This window comes from Tenrec ecaudatus, chromosome 1 (assembly GCF_050624435.1).
Source record: "Tenrec ecaudatus isolate mTenEca1 chromosome 1, mTenEca1.hap1, whole genome shotgun sequence".
Taxonomy (NCBI): domain Eukaryota; kingdom Metazoa; phylum Chordata; class Mammalia; order Afrosoricida; family Tenrecidae; genus Tenrec; species Tenrec ecaudatus.
This window is the reverse complement of record NC_134530.1, coordinates 52,178,725-52,200,124: the sequence shown is the minus strand read 5'-3', so window position 1 is coordinate 52,200,124 and position 21,400 is coordinate 52,178,725. Positions and strand designations below refer to the sequence as shown.

General features: G+C 35.7%; 1 protein-coding gene and 1 pseudogene across 5 annotated transcripts in view; one reads left to right on the top strand and one right to left on the bottom strand.

The window, feature by feature from the left end:
• The window catches only part of EPB41 (erythrocyte membrane protein band 4.1), a 204,065-nt gene that overhangs the window by 106,615 nt on the left and 76,050 nt on the right, over positions 1 to 21,400 (bottom strand). For all 5 annotated transcript variants that reach the window (XM_075553215.1, XM_075553216.1, XM_075553223.1 and 2 more), the window contains 3 exons: positions 8,093 to 8,570; positions 5,938 to 6,150; positions 2,612 to 2,716 (listed from right to left, as the gene is read on the bottom strand). In XM_075553215.1, the coding sequence (XP_075409330.1) occupies positions 2,612 to 2,716; positions 5,938 to 6,150; positions 8,093 to 8,563 (789 nt within the window). In that variant the 5' untranslated portion in view covers positions 8,564 to 8,570. Of the gene's footprint in view, positions 1 to 2,611; positions 2,717 to 5,937; positions 6,151 to 8,092; positions 8,571 to 21,400 lie in introns of those variants that run through there.
• Positions 6,706 to 6,927, top strand: LOC142434112 (large ribosomal subunit protein bL34m pseudogene; annotated as a pseudogene).

Here is a 21,400-nt window from a genome sequence, read left to right as displayed (position 1 = left end):
GTTTAATGCTTGTAAAAAATAAACTATTGTGTATTTGTTGTGAAGGTTTACAGAGCAGACTCTATGCTGACTTCTCTGCCTTAAACTACTAGCCTAGCAGATTCCCCCACCAGTCACTGCTTTAATTGGACCTTTTTTTTAAAGGCACCCAAATGAGACTGAAACAAATGTATTACTGAGAAAACTTGTCTACAACCATTCACTGATTGAAAAACACATTTAAATAAACTTTGTTTAGTATAAACTTGTGCCTATATGAACTGGAATTCTAGTGGCAAACTTTTTAAGTTACCCTCCTAAATCCATATGTGAATATAAAAAATGTAATATGTACTCATTAAAAACAAGATAGTGAAAATTACTATTAAGAAACCATTACTAAAAAAAGAAAGAAACCATTACTACATGCTGAAAAAATTTTGTCCCTATGTGGGCCCTGAAAGCTCAACTGCAAGTGAAAAGAATTTCCTGTCTTTAGCTGAACTGGATCCTATAAATTTAAGCAAACTTGAACCATAGAAAAGAAATACTTCCAATTACATCAAACAAGTAAGTACAGCAATTTTATTTAGTTGTCAAATTTAAGGTCTCAATGATTCTCAAAATAACCTTGGGTTTGTTTGCATTTTTTGTTTTGATAACAACATTCAATTTCTGGTAATGAAAATTATCTCACTGAGTTTGTATAACAAATATTTTCAGAATATTTCCTTGATTCAAGGGAGAATTTACAAGCTCACAGTTGCAAAAGGTGTTTCATTGATTTTGTGGATATTGCGTCTTTTAGTTACCTTGAATGCTCCCTTGCTAATGGAAGAGAAGCTTTAGTACAAGCTGCCTTGGGCCGTTAGGGAGATAGAGCAACAGATATGTCCTTAAAAATATTAATCTAGGGTTAATAGCTATAGTTCCTCTGATTACATCAATAATCACCAATAAAAGAAGCAAACTGTTGTAAAACTGCTATAGCTACTAGGCATATTCTACAAATAGATGTAGTTTAGGCAAAAGTTCTTTCTGTCTTCTAGTTTGCCTTAACTATCACACACAAACACAATCTATGAGGTTTGAAGTTGTTAAAGGTTATTGCCCTTAACCTTTTTGAGTAAATTCAAATCATCTTGGGAAAAGAATCAATTTTAAATGTACAAAGCTTCCCTTCCATGACTTAGCCCACATGTCCCTCTCTAGACTCTTTATTCTATGTTTCAGCCAGGCTAGAAGAGTCTAAGTTGTTTAAGTGTTACGTTCTTACACCCCAACCTTCATACTAGTAATTCTTCACTTCGCCTGCCTCTTTACCCTTCAGGATGCAACTTTCCATCACTTCCCCTGAGTAGACCTCCCTGCCACGGCGTCCTGTACCTTCTCTGTGTGACAGTCATTGCACCAGTAATTATTATTTTCTTCACACTAAGTTGTAATGTTTAGAACAGTGGTTCTCAGCCTGTGGGTCATGAGGCCCTTTGGGGGGGGGTCGACCGACTCTTTCACAGGGGTCTCCTGCTTCATAACAGTAGCAAAATTGCAGTTATGAAGTAGCAACAAAAATAATTTTATGGTTGGTTCACCACAACATGAGGAATAGTATTAAAGGGTTGTGGCATTAGGAAGGTTGAGAACCACTGTTCTAGAGAATAGGGTCCATGTCTACTTTAATTATAGTTATAGTCATGGCACCTAGCAAAGCAACTACAAATATTTGTTCATATAAAATTTTTTATCACTACATTTTAAGTTTTTGCATAATACTTTAAAAAGTTTGTAGAAAAATCTAATGAAAGATAAATGATACTTTTTTCCATACATTTTTTGAATTTTCACTTCAGTGTTCAGAGGTAACTGCCTGACTTTTCAACATGGCTTCCCTCTTCATGATTTCACCCATTCTCTGACTTTCTTTAGGAGCTAACAGCTTTAAGCTGGAAGAAAATGTCATGATCATTGTTTCACAGTTTCAGTCACATTGAGACTTTATTCTCTTTTGTAAAATTATTATCAAATTACAATATAATTATAAAGCTATAATTATATTGTAATATAATTATTGCAAACTTATATTAAACATTAATTCAACACATATTCATTATGAACCACTTATGTGTTAAATATAACATGAAATGCATAAGCTATAAAGTTGCTATCTTATTTAACAGTTAATATCAAGGTCAACTGTTGAAACCTACCAGACATTCTTCAATCAAACCCACCAGTCAAAGCTATGTAGTCCTGGAACGATTTACAGCCTTGGAAACTATATATAGGATCGTTATGGGTCTTGATCAAATCAATAGCAGTGGGTTCATTGTTTTTTTAGTTTGGGGTATTTATTTTACTACTCAGAACATCATACCGCTGTGCTTTTCCTGCCACGTGTAGTCACTTGCCCTTGATGATAAAAGATATACCAGCAATGGTCTTTATTCTAACTATTATTTTTTGAGAAAAAATAGCAACAATAGCAACAACAAAAATCTGAGAAACAAGAATAAACAGGAACAATCCTAATTACACTGTGATGTTGTGAGGCAGACATCAATACACTCTAAAAAAATCACAAAAGGAAATGATTTTACAGTCAGATTCTTATTATTTAAAACAATCTCCTCACCTTAGAGGTTGCATTGTCCCAAACAGCTAGACCAAAGTAGTCTTCTTCCAAAAGATTGAGATGCTCACATACTCGCTTAAGTAAATCTTGTCCCTTGGCATGTTTCTGCAAAGATATACATATTTTAGTTGAGGTTTCCTCTTATCCCCACATTCATCAAAATTTAAAGAGTCACATTTTGATATCCTCTTTAACCTTGGCCATGGCACCAAGCTTTCAGATGGCTACACTCTCTATCTAGAACAATAGGAGTTATAAAATCCTGTTTCTCAGCTTGTCAGTTTATAGGTTACACTCTACAGTGACTTGGTAAAAACGCTGCAATTCAAAGCAAATCTATATCCTCTCCATTCACCATCTCTATCACAAACATTATATTCTTTATTTTTCGTACAACTTTCCTGAAGCATGCTGTGGTCAATCACCATGACCACCTAAATTAAGTGAACCAACTGTCAACACTGACAGTTAATGGCGGCTGTGGAGATTATTATGCTCCCTACCATTTCCAGACCAAATGTCCCAAGAGACAATCTCTGAAAAGAAAAAGAGGGAAAAAGAAGTATGAAGCATAAAACTTTTGATACCTTGCAGACAGTACCAATTGGGGAGGTTCTTTAAGCAGTGCTATCCAATTATTTTCTTTATAATTCTTTACTTAGAAAATCAAGCCGCCTCTATAAGTATTTGGGTCTTATTAGGGGTAGGCATAAAAGAAGACCCTCAACAGGATGGATAGGCCTGGTGGCTGAAACAATGGACTCAATCAAAGGAATGAGTGTGAGAGGATAATGGAGGACCAGAGAGTGTTTGGGTCTGTTGCAATATGGAGTCACTATGAGTCAGAACAGACTCTACAGCCCCTAACCACACCTGCCTATCTAAGGAGAAAATGCTCTAGGTAGACCCGGTCAAGTTTAATAGTTCAAACCCATCGGCCACATCTTTCCCTTCAAAATGTGCTGCCATAAAAACTTCCAAAAAACCAAAACCAAATTCAGTGCCATTGAAAAATCAATGCTGACTCATACTAATCCTTTAGAACATGGTAGAATTGCCCTGAGACTAACTTTAAGGGAACAGAAAGTCCCTAAGAAAGGCTTGTCATTTGATATCACTATGACACCAGGGCTCTTTGCCATAAATCCGTGGTTCTCAACCAGGAGGACGTGACCCCTTTGGAGGTCAAGCAATTCTTTCACAGAGGTGGCCTAAGACCATCAGAAAACACATATTTCCAATAGTCTTAGGTACTGAGACACCGCTCCTCTATCCATCTCCAGGCGGGTACGCACACAGGCAGATATACCCGCATTCGAGTACCTGGCACGAAGACTGTTACCCGTGCTATACCATGCTTCAAGACAAAATTTCATCTATTTGTAATTAGAAATAAATATTTCACAATATATAATTACTCATTGTTTTTTGATTCATTGCCATGCTTTAATTATGTTCAATTTGTAACAATGAAAATATATCCTGCATATCAAAAATACATTCTGCATATCAGATTATTTATTTACATTATGATTAATAACAGTAACAAAATTAGTTATGAAGTAGCAACGAAAATAACTTTATGGTTGGTAGTCACCATAACATGGGGAATTGTATTAAAGGGTTGCGGCATTAGGAAGGCTGAGAACTGCCATAAAGACTTACAAATCCTGTGAGGCAGTTCGGAAACTCTGTCCCGTAAGGCCAGTAGGGTCAGAATCAACTCTGAGCAATGTTATTAGGGATTTTCTGAAGGTGGGTGTGAAAACATTATGAGTTAAGTCTTATTTTCTTTTATTTTTCCTGTATTTTCCAAAACATTAATGACATGAGTAGATGTTACTTTTATAATGAAAAAACAATTTTTCTTAAAAAATATTTTAATAACATTTTTCTTTAGAGTAACCCTTAATGACTAGATTTCCCCAAGATACTCATTTTCCAATATTAAATCCAGCTATCTCTAAAATTACATTTGTCTTCCTCCAAAATTACTATATGTAACGTTTGTGGTCTTCTAGATAAAGTTTTTTTTTCATATTTAAATTGCTTTTTGTTTTATTTTTTTTTAAACATTTTATTGGGGCTCATACAATTCTTATCACAGTTCATACATATACATACATCAGTTGTATAAAGCACATCTGTACAGTCTTTGCCCTAATCATTTTTTTCTCCTCTTTTCTTTTTTTACATTTTATTAGGGACTCATACAACTCTTATCACCATCCATACATATACATACATCAATTGTACAAAGCACATCCATACATTCCCTGCCCCAATCATTCTCAAGGCATTTGCTCTCCACTTAAGCCCCTTGCATCAAGTCCTCTTTTTTTTTCCCCTCCCTCCCCTTTCCCCCCTCCCTCATGTGCCCTTGGTAATTTATACCTCGTTATTTTGTCATATCTTGCCCTATCCGGAGTCTCCCTTCCCCTCTTCTCTGCTGTCCCTCTCCCAGGGAAGAGGTCACATGTGGATCCTTGTAATCAGTTCCCCCTTTCCAACCCACTCACCCTCCACTCTCCCAGCATCGTCCCTCACACCCTTGGTCCTGAAGGTATCATCCACCCTGGATTCCCTGTACCTCCAGCCCTCATATGTACCAGTGTACAGCCTCTGTCCTATCCAGCCCTGCAAGGTAGAATTCAGATCATGGTAGTTGGGGGGAGGAAGCTAGATAAAGATTTTAACAGCCTATTTTACTTAATGTTTTTTTTAGCCCTATGAGATAGCATATAAAAATTTCAAATCAAGTGATGACATTTCTTAAAATTCTATTATTTTTATGAAAGAATAAGTAATTGAGTTAGAATTGAATAAAATATCAGAGTTTTTCGTTGACCCTTTTTATTTCAAGTTCATTTTCAATTTAAGCATCTTTAATACTTAAAATCTATTAACATTTTAAAACAATTTACAACAGTAATTATTAATAATGATATGCTTGGTATACCAACAATCTATTTTGATGGCTTCAGATAGTAACCTTTATTGACAAAACATATGATACTTGTGTATCTTAGATATTCAACAGTCTTTCTGAATTGAATTATTTATGGTCAGTGAAAACATATCCAATCACAAATAGTCTAAAAACTATATCATAGTTATTTATAGATATTTCCTGTCACTTGCTTTAAAAAGAAAATCAAGGAATATATACTATTGAGTTTTGAAAATGGCATTACATCCGGTAGCTAGAGAAAATCTACTTTTCCTGCTTCTGGCTACTAGCTAGATAGAATTAGTAGACTGGCTATCATACCACTTACCCAACCCTGGACGGAGAGAGCATCGGTAAGGGTTCTGACTGCACTCACCTCCACAACACATTCATACACTGTGTCATCCAACAGAGAAACTTTGCAGTGCATGTTTCTGTGTCTTCTGATTGATTTCTGGGATGTTTTTAATTCCCCTTCTGCTTTTGATTCAGGATTTTCTTCTTTCACTTCTGTGTTAGGGCACTCTTCAAGTCCTCCGTCTTCCTTAGTTTCAAAATCCAGATCTTCTCTGTGTTCTTCCTGTGCAGGCTACATAGCCATAACATCACCAAATCAATAACAAAGACACTTCAGATAACATGTTGTATACACTTTTACCTATAATAACACTACCAATTAGAGCAATAACCAAAAGTAAAGACCACTAAAAACAAATATAAGAAAGTGATATAAGGTTAAATGTTTTTCTAATAAAGGATCATATACACCCTTAACAACCCCCCCCCAGCCTTTAAAGAAAATAAGAATAACAGACTGCTATTCTTAAAACGCCTCAGATATTTTTCAAAGGAATAAACAAAAGTTTCAGTTAAACCACTGGATACCAATCTTTGGCTCTTGGCATTACTCCATATATTCTTCTAGACTATCCTATTATACATCGAAATCTATCAAAACTTAAAAAAAAATATTTATCCCATGCTCTAATAAATTTCAGTAATGTAGACCTGTGAATGACAAAGTGAGATATTATCCACTACATATTCTAAATGTCATTTTACATGTATCCATAATTGACGCCTATAGGTAGTAAGTAGAAACCAAGAAATCAAACAATTAGGACAGCGTGACCTGCCGCTGGACATGGCTGCCTTGACCGGGTCTTTGGGGCCCCTGTGCAGCCTCGCTGCCAGGTCAACGGCACTGCTGGGGGGCAGGTTGCTCCAGCCTAGGGCGCAGGAACGAGTACCAGCGGAGCAATATCGAGGGCAAACACAAGCACGGGTGGACCCAGCGTCTGCGGCCGGGATCCAGGTGGTCATCCTCCGCCGCATACTCAAGGGTCGGAAATCGCTGAGTCACTGAGGAGCTCGCAACCACCATGAGACCTCCACCCAGCATTTCCCCCACCTGGACCGCTTCTGGCACATCCCCCCCCCCCATTTTTGGGTGGAGAATAGGACCATATGAATGCTCTCCAAATTATGGGAGGAGCCAAGAAGATTTTGGCTGAGACTCCTGGAAGAGAGGCAGTCAGACCTTGCCAAATCCCCTTTTTGATTTTTAATTGGGAAGAACTTGAAGAGTAATACGAAGGACAGAGGATGGCAGGCAGTTCGACCTCCAGCAACCCCTGGTCTATTCCAGATCCTTCTGTGATAATCGACAAATCACAACATCTTTTCACTGGTTCTATGGATGATTCAAAATGTATCAAAGATTAGATAATCTCAGCTCTTCTCACTCTCAAAATACTTTGGCAATAATTCTTTTAATGTCATTAAATGTCTATTCGATGTTCACACACACAAAAAAGAAATTAAAAAATTACATTGAGTAAGTCTTCTATGAAAGACTTACAGGGTTAAAAACAAAGACTTTTTAACTTTGTAGACTAAAGTGCACCTGACTCAAGTCATGATATTTTTAATAGTGCCATATGCTTGTGAAATGCTGGACAATAACTAAGGCAGTCCAAAGAATGGATGTATTTGAATTATGGTGTTGGTAAACAAACAGACCAAAAACTGAATTTAACACAGGCTGTCAAAAGAAATGAACAAATCTATAATGGTGAGACTGTCTCATGTACTTTGGAAATGCTATTAAGCGGGACAAGACTCCCTGGAAAAGGACATTATGCTGCGTAAAGTAGAGTCCGCAATAAAGAGGAAAGACCCTTAAAAAGATGGACTAACACAGTGGCCACAAAAGTGGATTCACACACAGGCCCAATTGTGACGGTGGCATGGGACTGAGTGGTGTTTCACTCTGTTGTACAGAGGGCTGTTAGGAGTAGGAACCATCTTGTCATCTAAAAGCAACAAGAAGCATCTTTTTAAAAATCAAGTTTCCAATGACTACATTAATTTCTTTATAACAGAAATCCCAAAGCATGGTATCACTACATAATATCTAAACATCAAATTTAACAGGTTAATAAGCAATACATCAAGTATTCTTAAATGAAAAATAATGTATATAACCTACCTTCATCAGACCCACCTCTCACACATTCACAAAACCTTACCTGTGTTTCTGCACTACTTAATGAATGAAGATCCAAGGATGGGTCTGTTTTGAGTTCAGGTTCAGGAGCTGCAATTGGGGCCTTTAAAATTATCTCTTCATCAAGACTTGTTCCAAATTCTATCTCTTTCTGCCCTCCTTCGCTTTTCTCTTTAGATGACTCAATTTCTTTGCCTTCTTCTTCAGAGACCTGAGATTTGGGCCTTTTGAGAAATGAGGAGAACAGCCGTGAGAGACCCCTGCTTTCTGACGTCCGATCTTTGTTTTTGGTCAAGTCTTCATGTGTGGGAGTGTCTCCATTAGATGCTTTCAGCTTTTGCTCACACTGATTCTCTCCTTCAGCTGCTGTTTGGCATGTTTCCTCCAGATGAGCTTCTTGTTGGCCTGAATTTGTGGCTCCTTCACCCTCCTCCGTCTGCTGTTGATGCTGTGAGTTTTCGGCCTCCACCACTAAACTCTTCTCTGTTGTCATGATGTTGCTGTTAAAAAAATGTGAAAGAGAACTCTTAGGGACGAAACATGTAACTACAGACCAAAACCTAAATCATATCAAGTGTGCCAAAATTAAGGTATGTAGGTATTTGATCATCAGCAAACAATACCCTTGTCCATTAAACAAGAAAATTTCCATTAATTACAAAAATATCTTATCTATTTATCCTGAATAAATTATTAATGCCCTGAGTCACTAAAGATATACACAGAGAGATTGCCTTAAAATAGTACGTGCTGATGCCACCTTAGTGAAATGCATCAAAATTTTAATTCAGTGGTCTAAATGGTGTATGCAAAATACAATTTTATCCTTTCTAATAAAAATCTTACTTATATACTATCCTGTGAGGGTATCAATCTGAAAGTACAAGATTTATTCTTTGCTAAATTCCCTGTACCCCCAAGAAATGATGAGATTAAATAGTTCCTCATCCCTTTGTTTTCTCCTTCTTTACATTTCTTAGAATGCATAGACTTTTCTCCTAGTAACAGACTTAACAACAACAAACGCAAGCATACAGTTAAATTAATCACACTTTTTCTTTGTTTCCATAGTCATAATGGAAAACTATAGCTCCTTTCAGCAGTATCTAATTTTAACTACTTTAAAGACCCTTCTCTTTTGTAACTAATATGATTTGGGAAGGTCAGCGTTTTTACTATCATAAATGTATCCCAGAGAATAAAACTTTGGAGCAGACATGTTGATTCACTTATAAGAGAAGAGGAAAGGTTATAGGCTTCACATATTTCAAATTTGTTAGTTTTTAGCCAGTTCTCAGACATTAGACAGTATAAATAATAATAATTTATAAATTATCAAGGGTTCCTGAGGGAGAGAGGGTAGGGAGCTAGGGGAAAAATGAGGATCTGATACCAAGGGCTCAAGTAGAAAGAAAATGTTTTGATGATGATGGCAACAAATGCACAAATGTGCTTGACACAATGGATGGATGGATTGTGATAAGAGTTGTATGAGCCCCCAATGATTAAAAAAAATTTTTTTAAAGAATAAAATAAAAACACAGGAAAGAACAGAAAATAAAACCACAGGATGATTATCAAGACTTAGAGTAGCGCAGAGCATTGTCACACTTAGTTTACTGAAGAGTACTCAACACACAAAGGCACTGTGGAGACGCCAGGCAATGAGGTTAATTGTTGAAATTACACTTGCATGCACTACTATACCCGAAAGTATTCCCTGCTCATCCGCCCAGATGTCGCTTTTTTAGAGAGGTCTACCCACACTATCACAACATTACTGCATTTTACCATTATCTGAAATAATCATACTTATTGATTCATTATCCTTCTTCCTTCGTTTGTCCCCCAGCCTTACACAGCTAAGATGTAAATTCCATGAGGACATGAACCTTGTCTGTCTTTTTCAATCACTGTATACCTAATGCCTAGAATAGTACCTGGCACATAACAGGCATTCACAAAAGTTGGTTGAAATAATTTCAATGAAATATATTTGACAGTACAGCTCTGGTGGTGCAGTGGCTATGCTCTCAGCTGCTAAGCCACCACGTCCACAGTTTGAACCCACCATGAGATAAAGATGAAGCTGTCTACATCCGTAAAGATTTATTAAAATGACAGCTCTACTGTGTCCTGAAAGGTCACTATGAGTCAGAATTGACTCAATGGCAGAGATATCTGACAAACATAACTGCAAAGGAACTTTCTAAATAATTCATTCAAGTATCTTTACTTCAAATGCATGATATTCACTCAACAAAAATTACTCATTAAGAACCTAGTAAAGATCTGTGTAAGTGCTAGGGATACATCAGTAAACAAAACAAACCAGTCTATGTTTTCATGGATTTCACATTCTTGATCGAACTTTAGTATAATGAAAAACAACTTCAAGAGAAATCTTATTTAAAATAAAAGCTCTATCTAGAAAATAATGGCAAATGGATTAAGACATGGAATGGAAAGAAAGCTAACAGGCATTGTGTAGTTTCTGTGCCAAGCTCCATGTCAGGAAAGTTACCTATCTCAAATGAGCCTTTCAAGCAACTGGCAAGAAAAGAAAAGTAAGTCAGCTAATCTTATAGATAATGAAGGAAATTGGGATTCTGAAAGTAACCTGCACAAGGTCACACTGCCAACATGTAGAACTGAAATCAATGGTTTACTTAATAAAATAAATAAACAACAAGACTTTATGGGGGCTCTTGCTGCCAACCTCCTCAAATTATTTTAAGAATTAAAAATATTGTTTAGGAGGAGTCCTTTTTCTAGCCTTGCTTACCAGGTCATCAAAATTACTGAACAGATAAGATTTATAATCCAGTATTTATAAACAATACACGAAACATTTATCAATCCACATACACATTATTTTAAAATATTTTACTATGAATTGGATGAAGGTATATAGATCAGTTATACATTCAACAATTCTTACACATTTTGTTTCAACTCATTCATACACTGCAATCCCTCAGTGTGCCATCACTTATCCCACTTCCTCCCTGTTTCCCCATTTCATTTCCTCCTTTCCAAACCCTCTGAACTTTGTTCTTGAGTAAATGCTGCCCCTTTTAATGGTTGATTATTCTAACAAAGGGGAGTTCAGTTCCAGATCTAAGGGCCATAGTCTTGGAGGTTCCACCACCTCTATCTGACTCAATAAGCCTGTCTGGAGTTTTTGTTGTTGTTGTTTTAGCCTGTCTGTTTTAACACATATATTTTTAAATATGTTATCCCCGAGTAAAGCTTACTTTAAAGGAAATAAAATTCTCATCAATTCCTCTTTACATTAGGAGTAATTTCCAAGATTCTTTTTCTTGAATTCTTAAAGTAATCAAACTTGACCCAGACAGAAAATTTTAATTCCAAACTACCAGTTTATTCTAAGAGAATAATAACTCAAGGACAGCATTTGACGTCACACTTCCTCTGTAAAATAATAATAATGGCGATGAACTGAGAACATGCTGAGGACTCAGTACTATTTTCCAGGGATTCCAGATATGGATTCATCATTCATCTGACTGAGAAATAAAGGAAAGCATTTCTATGTTGAATTTTTTCTACACAACAGATTTTACTCCAAGATCACTCAAAGATCTACAAGAAACTACAGCCTCTTATAAAAGTTTCAGAAGATATGAAAATTACTTAAACTCTACTTCCTACAGTGTTTTAATTGTATCTTTCCAAAATAAAGAGCATTTGTTATTGTATTTTACCCTTTTTCCTTATAGTTTTAAAAATAGAAAATATCTTTTAAGGATATTACTAAAATTACATTCACATCTCTAAGAAAGCAATAAATGATTACAAATTGGTTGTTTAACAAAAAAAGATGGCAACAATTGAGTGCTATCTGTGTGTTCGTTAAACTTTAATTTATCTAATAATCATGGTAAAATGCAGACTAATTTAGGAGGACTGGAATGGGGCCTAAGATTCTGCATTTCTAATAAGCTCCCAGATGTTGCCAGTGCTGCTGGCCCACTGACCACACTTTGAATAGCACAGCATTGAAAAACACTTCTACAATCACTTTGGGAACAAACCTCAAAATGTCTACGAAACAAAGATGAAAAACACTGCTTTTAGTAAATTAAATATAGACAATGAAAATGATTGACACAGTAATTCCTTGACAAATGTTTACTGAATTAATGAATGAGCAAAGAATGCAACATATTGAACACGGAAGCTAAGCCATTAACATTTTTTAGAACTCTCTTTGATGCTTAATCAGACCTTGAAATTTTTTAAATTTCAAAGAGCTGTGGCAATTTCCAAGTTTCCCAGGCAGCTGTGATACTTGTCCACATTCTACATGCCTCTATTTATATGATTTAGGAAGAAAAGATCAAGACATATGACCAATGATTTAGAGAATAATTAATCTATCATGCACATGAGTAGACATATGTGGAAAATACACTGAACAAAGGTAAAGAACAGATGAGGATAATAGAAAGGAATGGTTTCTAGAGAGTTGGAAGAAGGTACACAAGCAAAAGAACAAGAGAATTCTATTGGTAAAATACTGAAACCAATTTCAGACAATATCATATATTAATTGCAAGAAAGCAATCAAAAAGTCAGATAATGCTGCTTTCAACAAAGATGCTGTAACACAGTCTATGTAAGGAAAAACAGATAAAATGAGTGCATCAGGACAATTTTCATGCAATGTTCTTGCCAGCCATTCACACATGGGTAGCAATGCTGTTTGTTCACAAAAGTCACAAAAATCCACACCCTCTACCCCCACCTCAACAGCCCCCCCCCAAAATGGGATATAAAACAAAACAGGTAAGCCAGATAGCCATCTCAAGTTAACTGAGTGTTCAGAATGAAACAAAAACAAAATAGCAAAAAGAAAAATTTGAATAGGGCTTTTACTAAAACCTTCCCTGACAAATCTGTTATGCATGTAGCCAAGTTCTTCACTTTACAGATGATAGGATGGGTAACCAAAGGAAACGATACAGAGAAAAGCCAAGAAGCAAAAACAGGATAAATGTTTTACAAATAGGCCCTTCCAATGTCAACAATACTATTTTCATTAGGGACACAAAATACAAAAGGAGCTATCTGTTTGCTTAAAGTCAGAAAGAGGCCTTTTGATTGAAAAAAGAAGAAGAAAATCAGCACAGTGCTGAAAGCAAAGTGATAAAGCTCCTATTCCATCTCCACCCTAACCCTTCAAACTGGGGGACTGTATTCCATCTGGTATCAAAGAGACACTTGTTTTAAATGTACATCTGTTGACCTAAGGCAAATCGGACCTTTAAGAACGTCATACTCAACAGATTGCAAAGACTGGACAATATTCATCATTTCATATTGCTTTCTAATGTTCGTAGAAGCAGTGTTTCATTAAAACTTCCTTGGTGGAAACTTTGCTAAAATTACTAATAAAATTGATCTTATGATTTCCATTTAGGGATAAAGTTTATATAATTATTGGTAATGCTCTTCAAATTATCTCAATGAATATTTTATCAATGTTTACTGGGTGGTCATATATAACATATGTAAGATTTTGGCTCAGTTCCCTTAAAAGAATGAAAGAATAATAATACACAGTTATTTAGGAAGTAAGACACACACAAATAACTGAAACATAGGAACCATATAACAGGACCTCATAAATAGTACTGAGTATTACATACTACAAAGTGAGAACTACAATGATCAGCAAAACGCCTGTGGAAAAGGTGTCTAGGGTTTTTTGTTTCTTGATTTTATTGTGATAAGATCATTTTAGTTGTCATTTAAACGATTTTCATTGTACAATTCAGTGCCACTAATTACATTCACTAGGTTGTGTAACCATTACTACTATTTCTGAAAGGTTTTCATCATCTCAGAGAACCTCTGTACCTCTTAAGCAATAGTGCCCCACTCTCTCCTTTCCATTAGCCCCTGGTCACTACTAATAAACCTTCTCTCTATATACTTGCCTATTCTAGATACATCATGTAAATTGAATTATAAAATATTTTATCTGTTTTATTTCACTTAGCATAACGCTGTCAGGGTTCACTCTTGCATAAGAACTTCTTTTCTCTTTATGACTGAATAATTTGTATGTATGTACAATGTTTTATTTATTCATTCATCTGTGGATGGACACTTTGTGTGATTTATACCTATTGGCTATTGTGAAAAGTCCTGCAACAACCACTGGTGTACAAGTAAAAAGGTCATTTTTATGTTCTATGTTGAAAAATGAGTAGAAAGCAGCTTGAGAATCAAAGAGCAAATGGACTTCCAGGCAAGAGAACTGGCCATTGTAATAGTAAGGAGAGACTGGCAAAGACCAATTATGAAGAGATTTGAATATCATGCTAAATAGTTTATAGTTTATCCCGAAGGCAGTGGAGACCTATTGAAAGTTTTTAAACAGGAAGGTAGATAAAGAGGCAGATTTAGCCAATGATGTTGGCTAAATTCAGGTTATCAGTGAATATTCACAATGAGAATCCCTACAAAAGCTGAAACAATAATGAGCTGAGAAACTTGAAAGGCCTTACAACCAAGGCTTAAGAACTACTGCTAGCTTATTTTCACTAGCATGTTTCTCATTAACCTATGCATTTTCAAGTCTAAGCCTTAAGGTCCATTCCATGGTCTACTCCATGACCTAGGAGCTCACATATAAAAATATAAAGTGAAGATAACGGTGGAATTTGAAATCAGTCACAAGAAAAACAATTGAAAGATAATGGGGCTCGCCATGAGTTGGAATCAATCTGATAGCAATCAACATGTTTTGAAAAAGAGAAACAAAAGCAAAGCTGGGATTGTTATCCCCATATATTTTAAGAGTAACTAAATTCTATGCTATTCCTAAAGGTCGAACTCAGGTTAGTCCAGGGAAATCATAGATACAAGTTCTAAATAAAGAGAAAGGAGGAACTTCCTAATAGTTAGAGATATCCAATAATTAAATGTGCTGCCTTAATAATGGAGTACCTATCACTAGAAATATTTACTCTAAGTGGAATGACCAAAGATTCTACAAAAAGTAAGGCAGATAGTAAAAAAAAGAAAAGGACATTGGAAAAGGAATGCATTTGGATTATAAAGTGAGAATTATCACGTGGGCCAGAAGAGTAAGAAGCTAAGAAGAAAAAGACCCTTTATTTTCTCTAATCTAATTTAGTAGCATTCTTCCAGACAGATAAAAAATGTTCAAGTGTTGAAATTTCATAAACATGCTAAATAATAGTTGTTTCCTAATTAAAAAAAAAAATCAATCCCCCTGTGATAGTTAAAGCTTTGTGTCAACTTGGCTGAACAAGGAATCTCAGTGGCTTGGCAGTAAAAATGGAGCTGGAATGGTGTAATCTCCAGAAGGATCTGCTTTGAGCAGCCAATCAGTTGTGGGAACTACATGATGGGATGTAACACTTTTACTCAGAGCAAAACCCTGATCCAATCAATTGAAAGGAAGTTTCCATGTGACTGCTTCCAATACATATGTATGCTGTGGAAACACTTGCTTTGCTTACTTTTTGTAGGGTCTAGATCCTGCATTTAGCTCATACTCCAATTTCCAGTTCTTTGGGCTTGAGTCAGCGGCCTGCCATATCCTGGAAGTCAGTAGCAGTCTGCCTACCTTGGATTACTTTAGCCTCTGTAGACAGAAGCCTTCTGTCTAATTTGCCAATCTTAGAATCATCAGTTCCTACAGGTACAAATCAAGAGAAACTTCCAGCGTCTGACCTATAGACTTGGAATTTGCCTGCCTCTATAACTGTTATGACTAAGGAGCACTGGTGGTATAGTAGTTACACGTTGGCCTGCAATCTACATGGTCAGCAGTTCAAAACCACCGCTACCCTTGGAAGAAACACTAAAACTACAGGAGGTCACTATGAGTCAGCATTGACTCCATGGCAGTGAGATAACTGAGTGAGCCATTTCCTTGTTATAAACCTCTCTCTATAAATATATACACATGTATAAGCTTCACTAGTTTTGTTCTCTAAGACACACCTCCCAAACCATAGTAAAGGATATGTTATGAACTGAATTGTGTACCCTACCCCTCCAAAAAAAGTTATACTGAAGTCTTACCCTATTTATTGGTAAATATGACCCTTTTAGAAACAGGTGGTTTCTTTTATTATGGTAATCAGTCTCCCTACCTGAGTAAAATAGGTCCTAAACCGATCACTTCTGAATAATACATTATAAAAAGACCAAAATAGATGGCAAATGCCATGTGAGGGCTCTCTACAAGCGAAAGAATTTCAAGTATTGCCAACAGGTTATCAGAAAACAAAAGGCTCACAGACAGAATGAATAAAGATAAGACCATGGTTTTGACATTCAGCTTCTAGACTATGAGAAAATTAATTTATTTAAAGTCCATTTACAGTATTTTGTGGGTTTGGGTTTTTTTTATTTTGTGTTATAGGAGCATTAGCAAACCAATATCAGTGTTTTTCCTTTATAAATCCTTTTCAGTCAATATTGAGTACTTCCAGAAAATGAGGATAACCACAAATTAGGTTTTCAGTATAAAGTAAAAACATTCAATATATATAAGAATATCTTTGTGAGTCTTCCTGAAATTATTTGGACCTCAAACTACTTTTCACACAGAAATTTTCTAAGGAAAAGTTACCATAGTTAGTGGCTCACAAATGCTACTCACCATGAACATCATATTGAAATAACTTAGTTTTTAATTTAAGTAATTTCTATGCGGACTAAAACAATGAAGCAACTTATTCAAGTATAATGTTGAGGAAATAAATTCTTACTCATGTCCTTCGTGAAATTCAAGTTTGTACTTAGAAGATGACTAAATATATTTGAAAAGCACACTATCTAGGTCCTAGATTCTAGGGCCTTCCAGAGTACCTCAGTAGCCATCATTGAGGAAGATACAAAACCAAAAAGTACATTTCCACAGAACTGAGTTCTACTTCCTTTGTCAAAAACGTGTGATTTCCACCAAGCTTGGTAAATAATCTAACATGAATCATTAGGCTTCTTTCCGTCCTAGAAAATCTACAGGCTATAATGAAACCCTTATTGATTTATTCACCATTAAAAATATAAGCTATTATGCAATGCTGATGCCCTCAAGGCTTCTGAGGTCCCTAGGACATCAGAGGTTGGCTCTGCCAGAAGGATTCCTGACCACTGTGCTTTTTTTTTTCCTATCTACTTTTAAGGGCTTTATTAAATATCCTTGCTTGCAGAATTTCTTATTGATGTGTTATGGTGGCCTGCCAACAAGTAAACCCCAACATCTCCTCTTCTAATCTATTTGCTAATCTACTATTGACTAGGAAACCAAGCAGCCAACTATGCGAACATTGTGTCTAAAGTAAGAGTACGTGGAATTACTTCAAAATAATTGATTTTATGAAATCTTCAAGCCAAGAATGTATAATTTTTCATCCTTTAAATACCCACAGAGATGATCACATGATATTGTGATTAGTGAGACTGTTAGAAAAGTGATCTCCCATTGAAATAACTACCATTGTTTCTTTACAAGAAGAAATAAAAATTCATCACTGCTGTTATTTATATAAAGTGTTGCATTCATATAAATTCCTTTGGTAAACATACAGCAAACTATCAGTTTGCCTGAAATTGGGTCAGTACGGGAGAAAGCCCACTCAGAAAATGCTTAAAGCATAAACAATCTCAAGGTAAAACAAAATCTGAAAGAAATCTTACCTTTACAGCTAGAATTTTCCTACTTTCTTATTTTATCTTACTATCCTAAAGTTAATGCACCCTAAAGAATTATTAATTTAACAAAATTTAACAATTTCTAAACTCTAGAAATTCCTTAATATTTATTATATTGGTAAATTTGGTAAAATTTATTTTAACCAGGAAACTACATTAAATTAAGTGAATATCAAATGTCATCTGTTTAGAGTTCGAGTATGAATTTGAAATTTGCACTAGAATATGACTTGCTTTAGAAGGCTATCTAAGACTGGAAAACTAGTGGTTGTCTCCACCACTGTTAGATGTGAAAAGCAGACAGAGAGAAGACATACTGCTTTCTTACAGTCTTAACATTAACATAGAGGCAAGATTTAGTAATGGTAGAATATTTCAATAACTTGTAAATGGTTCAAAAACCACTGTTCTCGAATTGATTTTGACTCATGGCGCCCCTAAAGAGCCAAGTAGAACAGCCCTATAGGTTCTTGATGGCTATAAATCTTTACAAAAGTAGACTGCCATATTTTTCTCCCACAGAGCACCTTGTAGATTCAGACCACTGGACTTTTGGTTATTGACTACTTTAATCACTGCGCTACTATCTGCTAAAATCATTGATTAAACTTGCTGACAATTTTATCTCTCAGAAGGGAAGGACTGTACTATTATAAACTTAATTCTGAGCAATAAAGAATTTGTTGATAGCATGAACGTGGTAAGAACCTTAGCAGAAAATGACAATTTCATAAAATTTTTATACTGAGAAAAGAAGTAGGTCATAGTTAAATAAGCTTATTACACAACCTCCTTACTTCTCAACTACCTAATTAGCCATTTCCCAATTTATAACAATAGTGAAAAATCTAACTAGTTTGTATATTAATGACATGCATCTGGCAGTAATGAATGCCAGAGTGCAAGGCAAGAGTGACGATAGCCGTGATGGTTATAGTTATGTGTCACTTTGGCTGGGCGATAATTCTCAGTGGTTTCGCAGTTATGTAATGATGTGATTTGATAGTTATATGATGAGTCATCCTCCATTTTGTGTTGTGATGTGGTCATCCTCTGTGTTTCCATGACAACCTTGTCTTTGAAACTTAACCATGTCACAGAAACCATGGGGGAAGGGAGACAGCAGTTGGTATGAGATATAAAAATAATAACAATTTATAATCTATCAAGGGGTCAAGAGGGTGGGGGAGGGAGGGAGGGGAAAAAATGAGAAGCTGATACCAAGAGCTCAATAGAAAGTAATTGTCTAGGAAAGAATGATGACAACATATATACAAATATGCCTGATACAATTGATGTGTGGATTGTAATAAGAGTTGTAAGAGCCCCAGATAAAATTATCTTAAAAAATAAAAAGAAACAACTATGTCAATAACTGAGAAGTTGATGTACAAACACATTTTAAAACATCTAAAGAAAAGACATGATTGTAGGGCCAAGGATTCAACAAGAATGCAGTACTCATAAGGACAGGCATTCTAGAAAATGAACTTCATCCACTACATTTACAGATATATGTGTAAATATATATATGTATATATATATATCAGTGCATTTGGGTTGTGGTGCTGACAAAGAAACTGAAAAATCTTTTTTGGAAGGAGAGACAGAATGTTCCTTTAAAGCAAGGATGGATGGCAAGACATGTCTTACATAGTTAGAAATATAAGGCAAGATCAGTCCCTGAAAAAGGACATCATGCTTGGTAGAGTAAAAGGGCAGTGAGAAAATAGGAAGATCCTGGAAAAGATGGATTGATACAGTGGTTGCAACAATGGGCTCAAACATAAGAACAGCTGTGGAGCTGGTGCAGGACAGGGGATGTTTCACTCTGTTGTATACGGTATCACTTTGAGTTGGAACTGACTGGAGAGCACCTAACAAGTACAATTAAGTTGTCAGTTCTTTTCTAGACTATGGCGATGCAATAGTAAAATTTTCTACATACAACTAGGGACTTTTAGAAAAACATGAGAAAATTATTAAAGTTACAATCATAAACAGCAGGGAAACCCTGGGACATATGTACAAGAATGATGCCTTAAAAAACATCATTGCAAAGAAATACCTACAAAAATAATGGCCAGAAGGCTAAGGCCCAGTAAAAGATGGAGTTAAAAATAATAAAGTAAAACTTGATGAAAGAGACTACAAGGAAGACATCTTAGACTCCGAGTGTTGTGTGGGAGAAAACTAGAACAGTATTAACAGCCACCAATGGCATTGACTCAGTAAGTTCGGAGTTTTTTGACAACCAGAGATTGTTCAAGCTATAATATAAGACTCCTCAGGGAGGGAGGGGGAAAAATGAGGAGCTGATGCCAGAGGCTTACATGGAGAGCAAATGTTTTGAAAATGAGGGTAACGAATATACAAATATACTTTATAAAATTGATGTATGTATGGATTGTGATAAGCGTTGTCTGAGTCCCCAATAAAATGATTATATATATATATATATATATATCCTTACACCTTAAGATGTGCTTAGTTCTCCAGTCCCAGAAAAATGGTATTTCAAACTTCAAAAGTAATTTGCATAACTCATTGTAAATCATTTAATTCTATATACAGTAGGTACTTACCTGATTTGCAGCTAATATGATTAAATCATAGTTCAAAAATATCCCAAGTTAGACATATGGGCCAAAGCCAATAAGATGAAATTTAAAAGAAATATAAGCACCTAATTCTTATTTTTTTAATTAAAAATAAAATATTTTAGGTAGAGACTAGAAGAACCTCCAAGACATACCCTTTAAACTTGGAACAGGAATTACTCCCTGAGGTCAGCTTACAGCTAAATAACAGGTTGACACATTTGGAAATCACCAGCCATTCTGCAGGAGAAAGACAAGGCTTTCTATTCCTGTGAAAACTTAGCCTGCAGAAATCCACAGGGCAGTTTTACCCTGTACAATAGGGTCACTATGAGTCAGAATGGACTCAATAGCAGCGAGTCTTGGGGTTTTTTTTAAGACCGTCTGTGCTTTAAATATATAACATATATGTAATATATTTAATAATATAATAAATACATATCTATAAGAGAACAAATGGTCAGCATTTACCAATAAGCACAGGTGTGATGGCAAGAGAAGCCAGGAAACTGAATTAATGGAAGCAGAACTAAGTCAAAAATAAGAATAATATTGATGCAACATGGAAAATATAACCAATGTTACTGAACAATATGCATATATCAAAACAAGCAAAACTCACTGCATCAAATCAACTCTGACTCAAATATCCTATAACTCAAAACCAAGTTCACTGCCATTGACTTGAGTTCGACTCACAGTGACCCTATAGTACAGAGTAGAACTGTCCTTGTGCCTGCCCAAGACTAACTTTTTAAGGGAGTAGGAAGCCGCGTCTTTCTCCTATGGAGCTGGCTGGTGGTTTTGAACTGCTAACCATGCAGGCAGCAGCCTAACCCCTAGCCACCAAGGTTAAAGCAACCTTATAGGGCAAAGTAAAACTGTCCCCTTTGGATTTCTGAAATTTTAAAATTTTTCCGGGAGCAGGCAGTCTCATCTTTCGTCCCAGAAAACAACTTATGGATTCTAACTGCTGATCTTGCCATTGCATAGACAATGAAGGC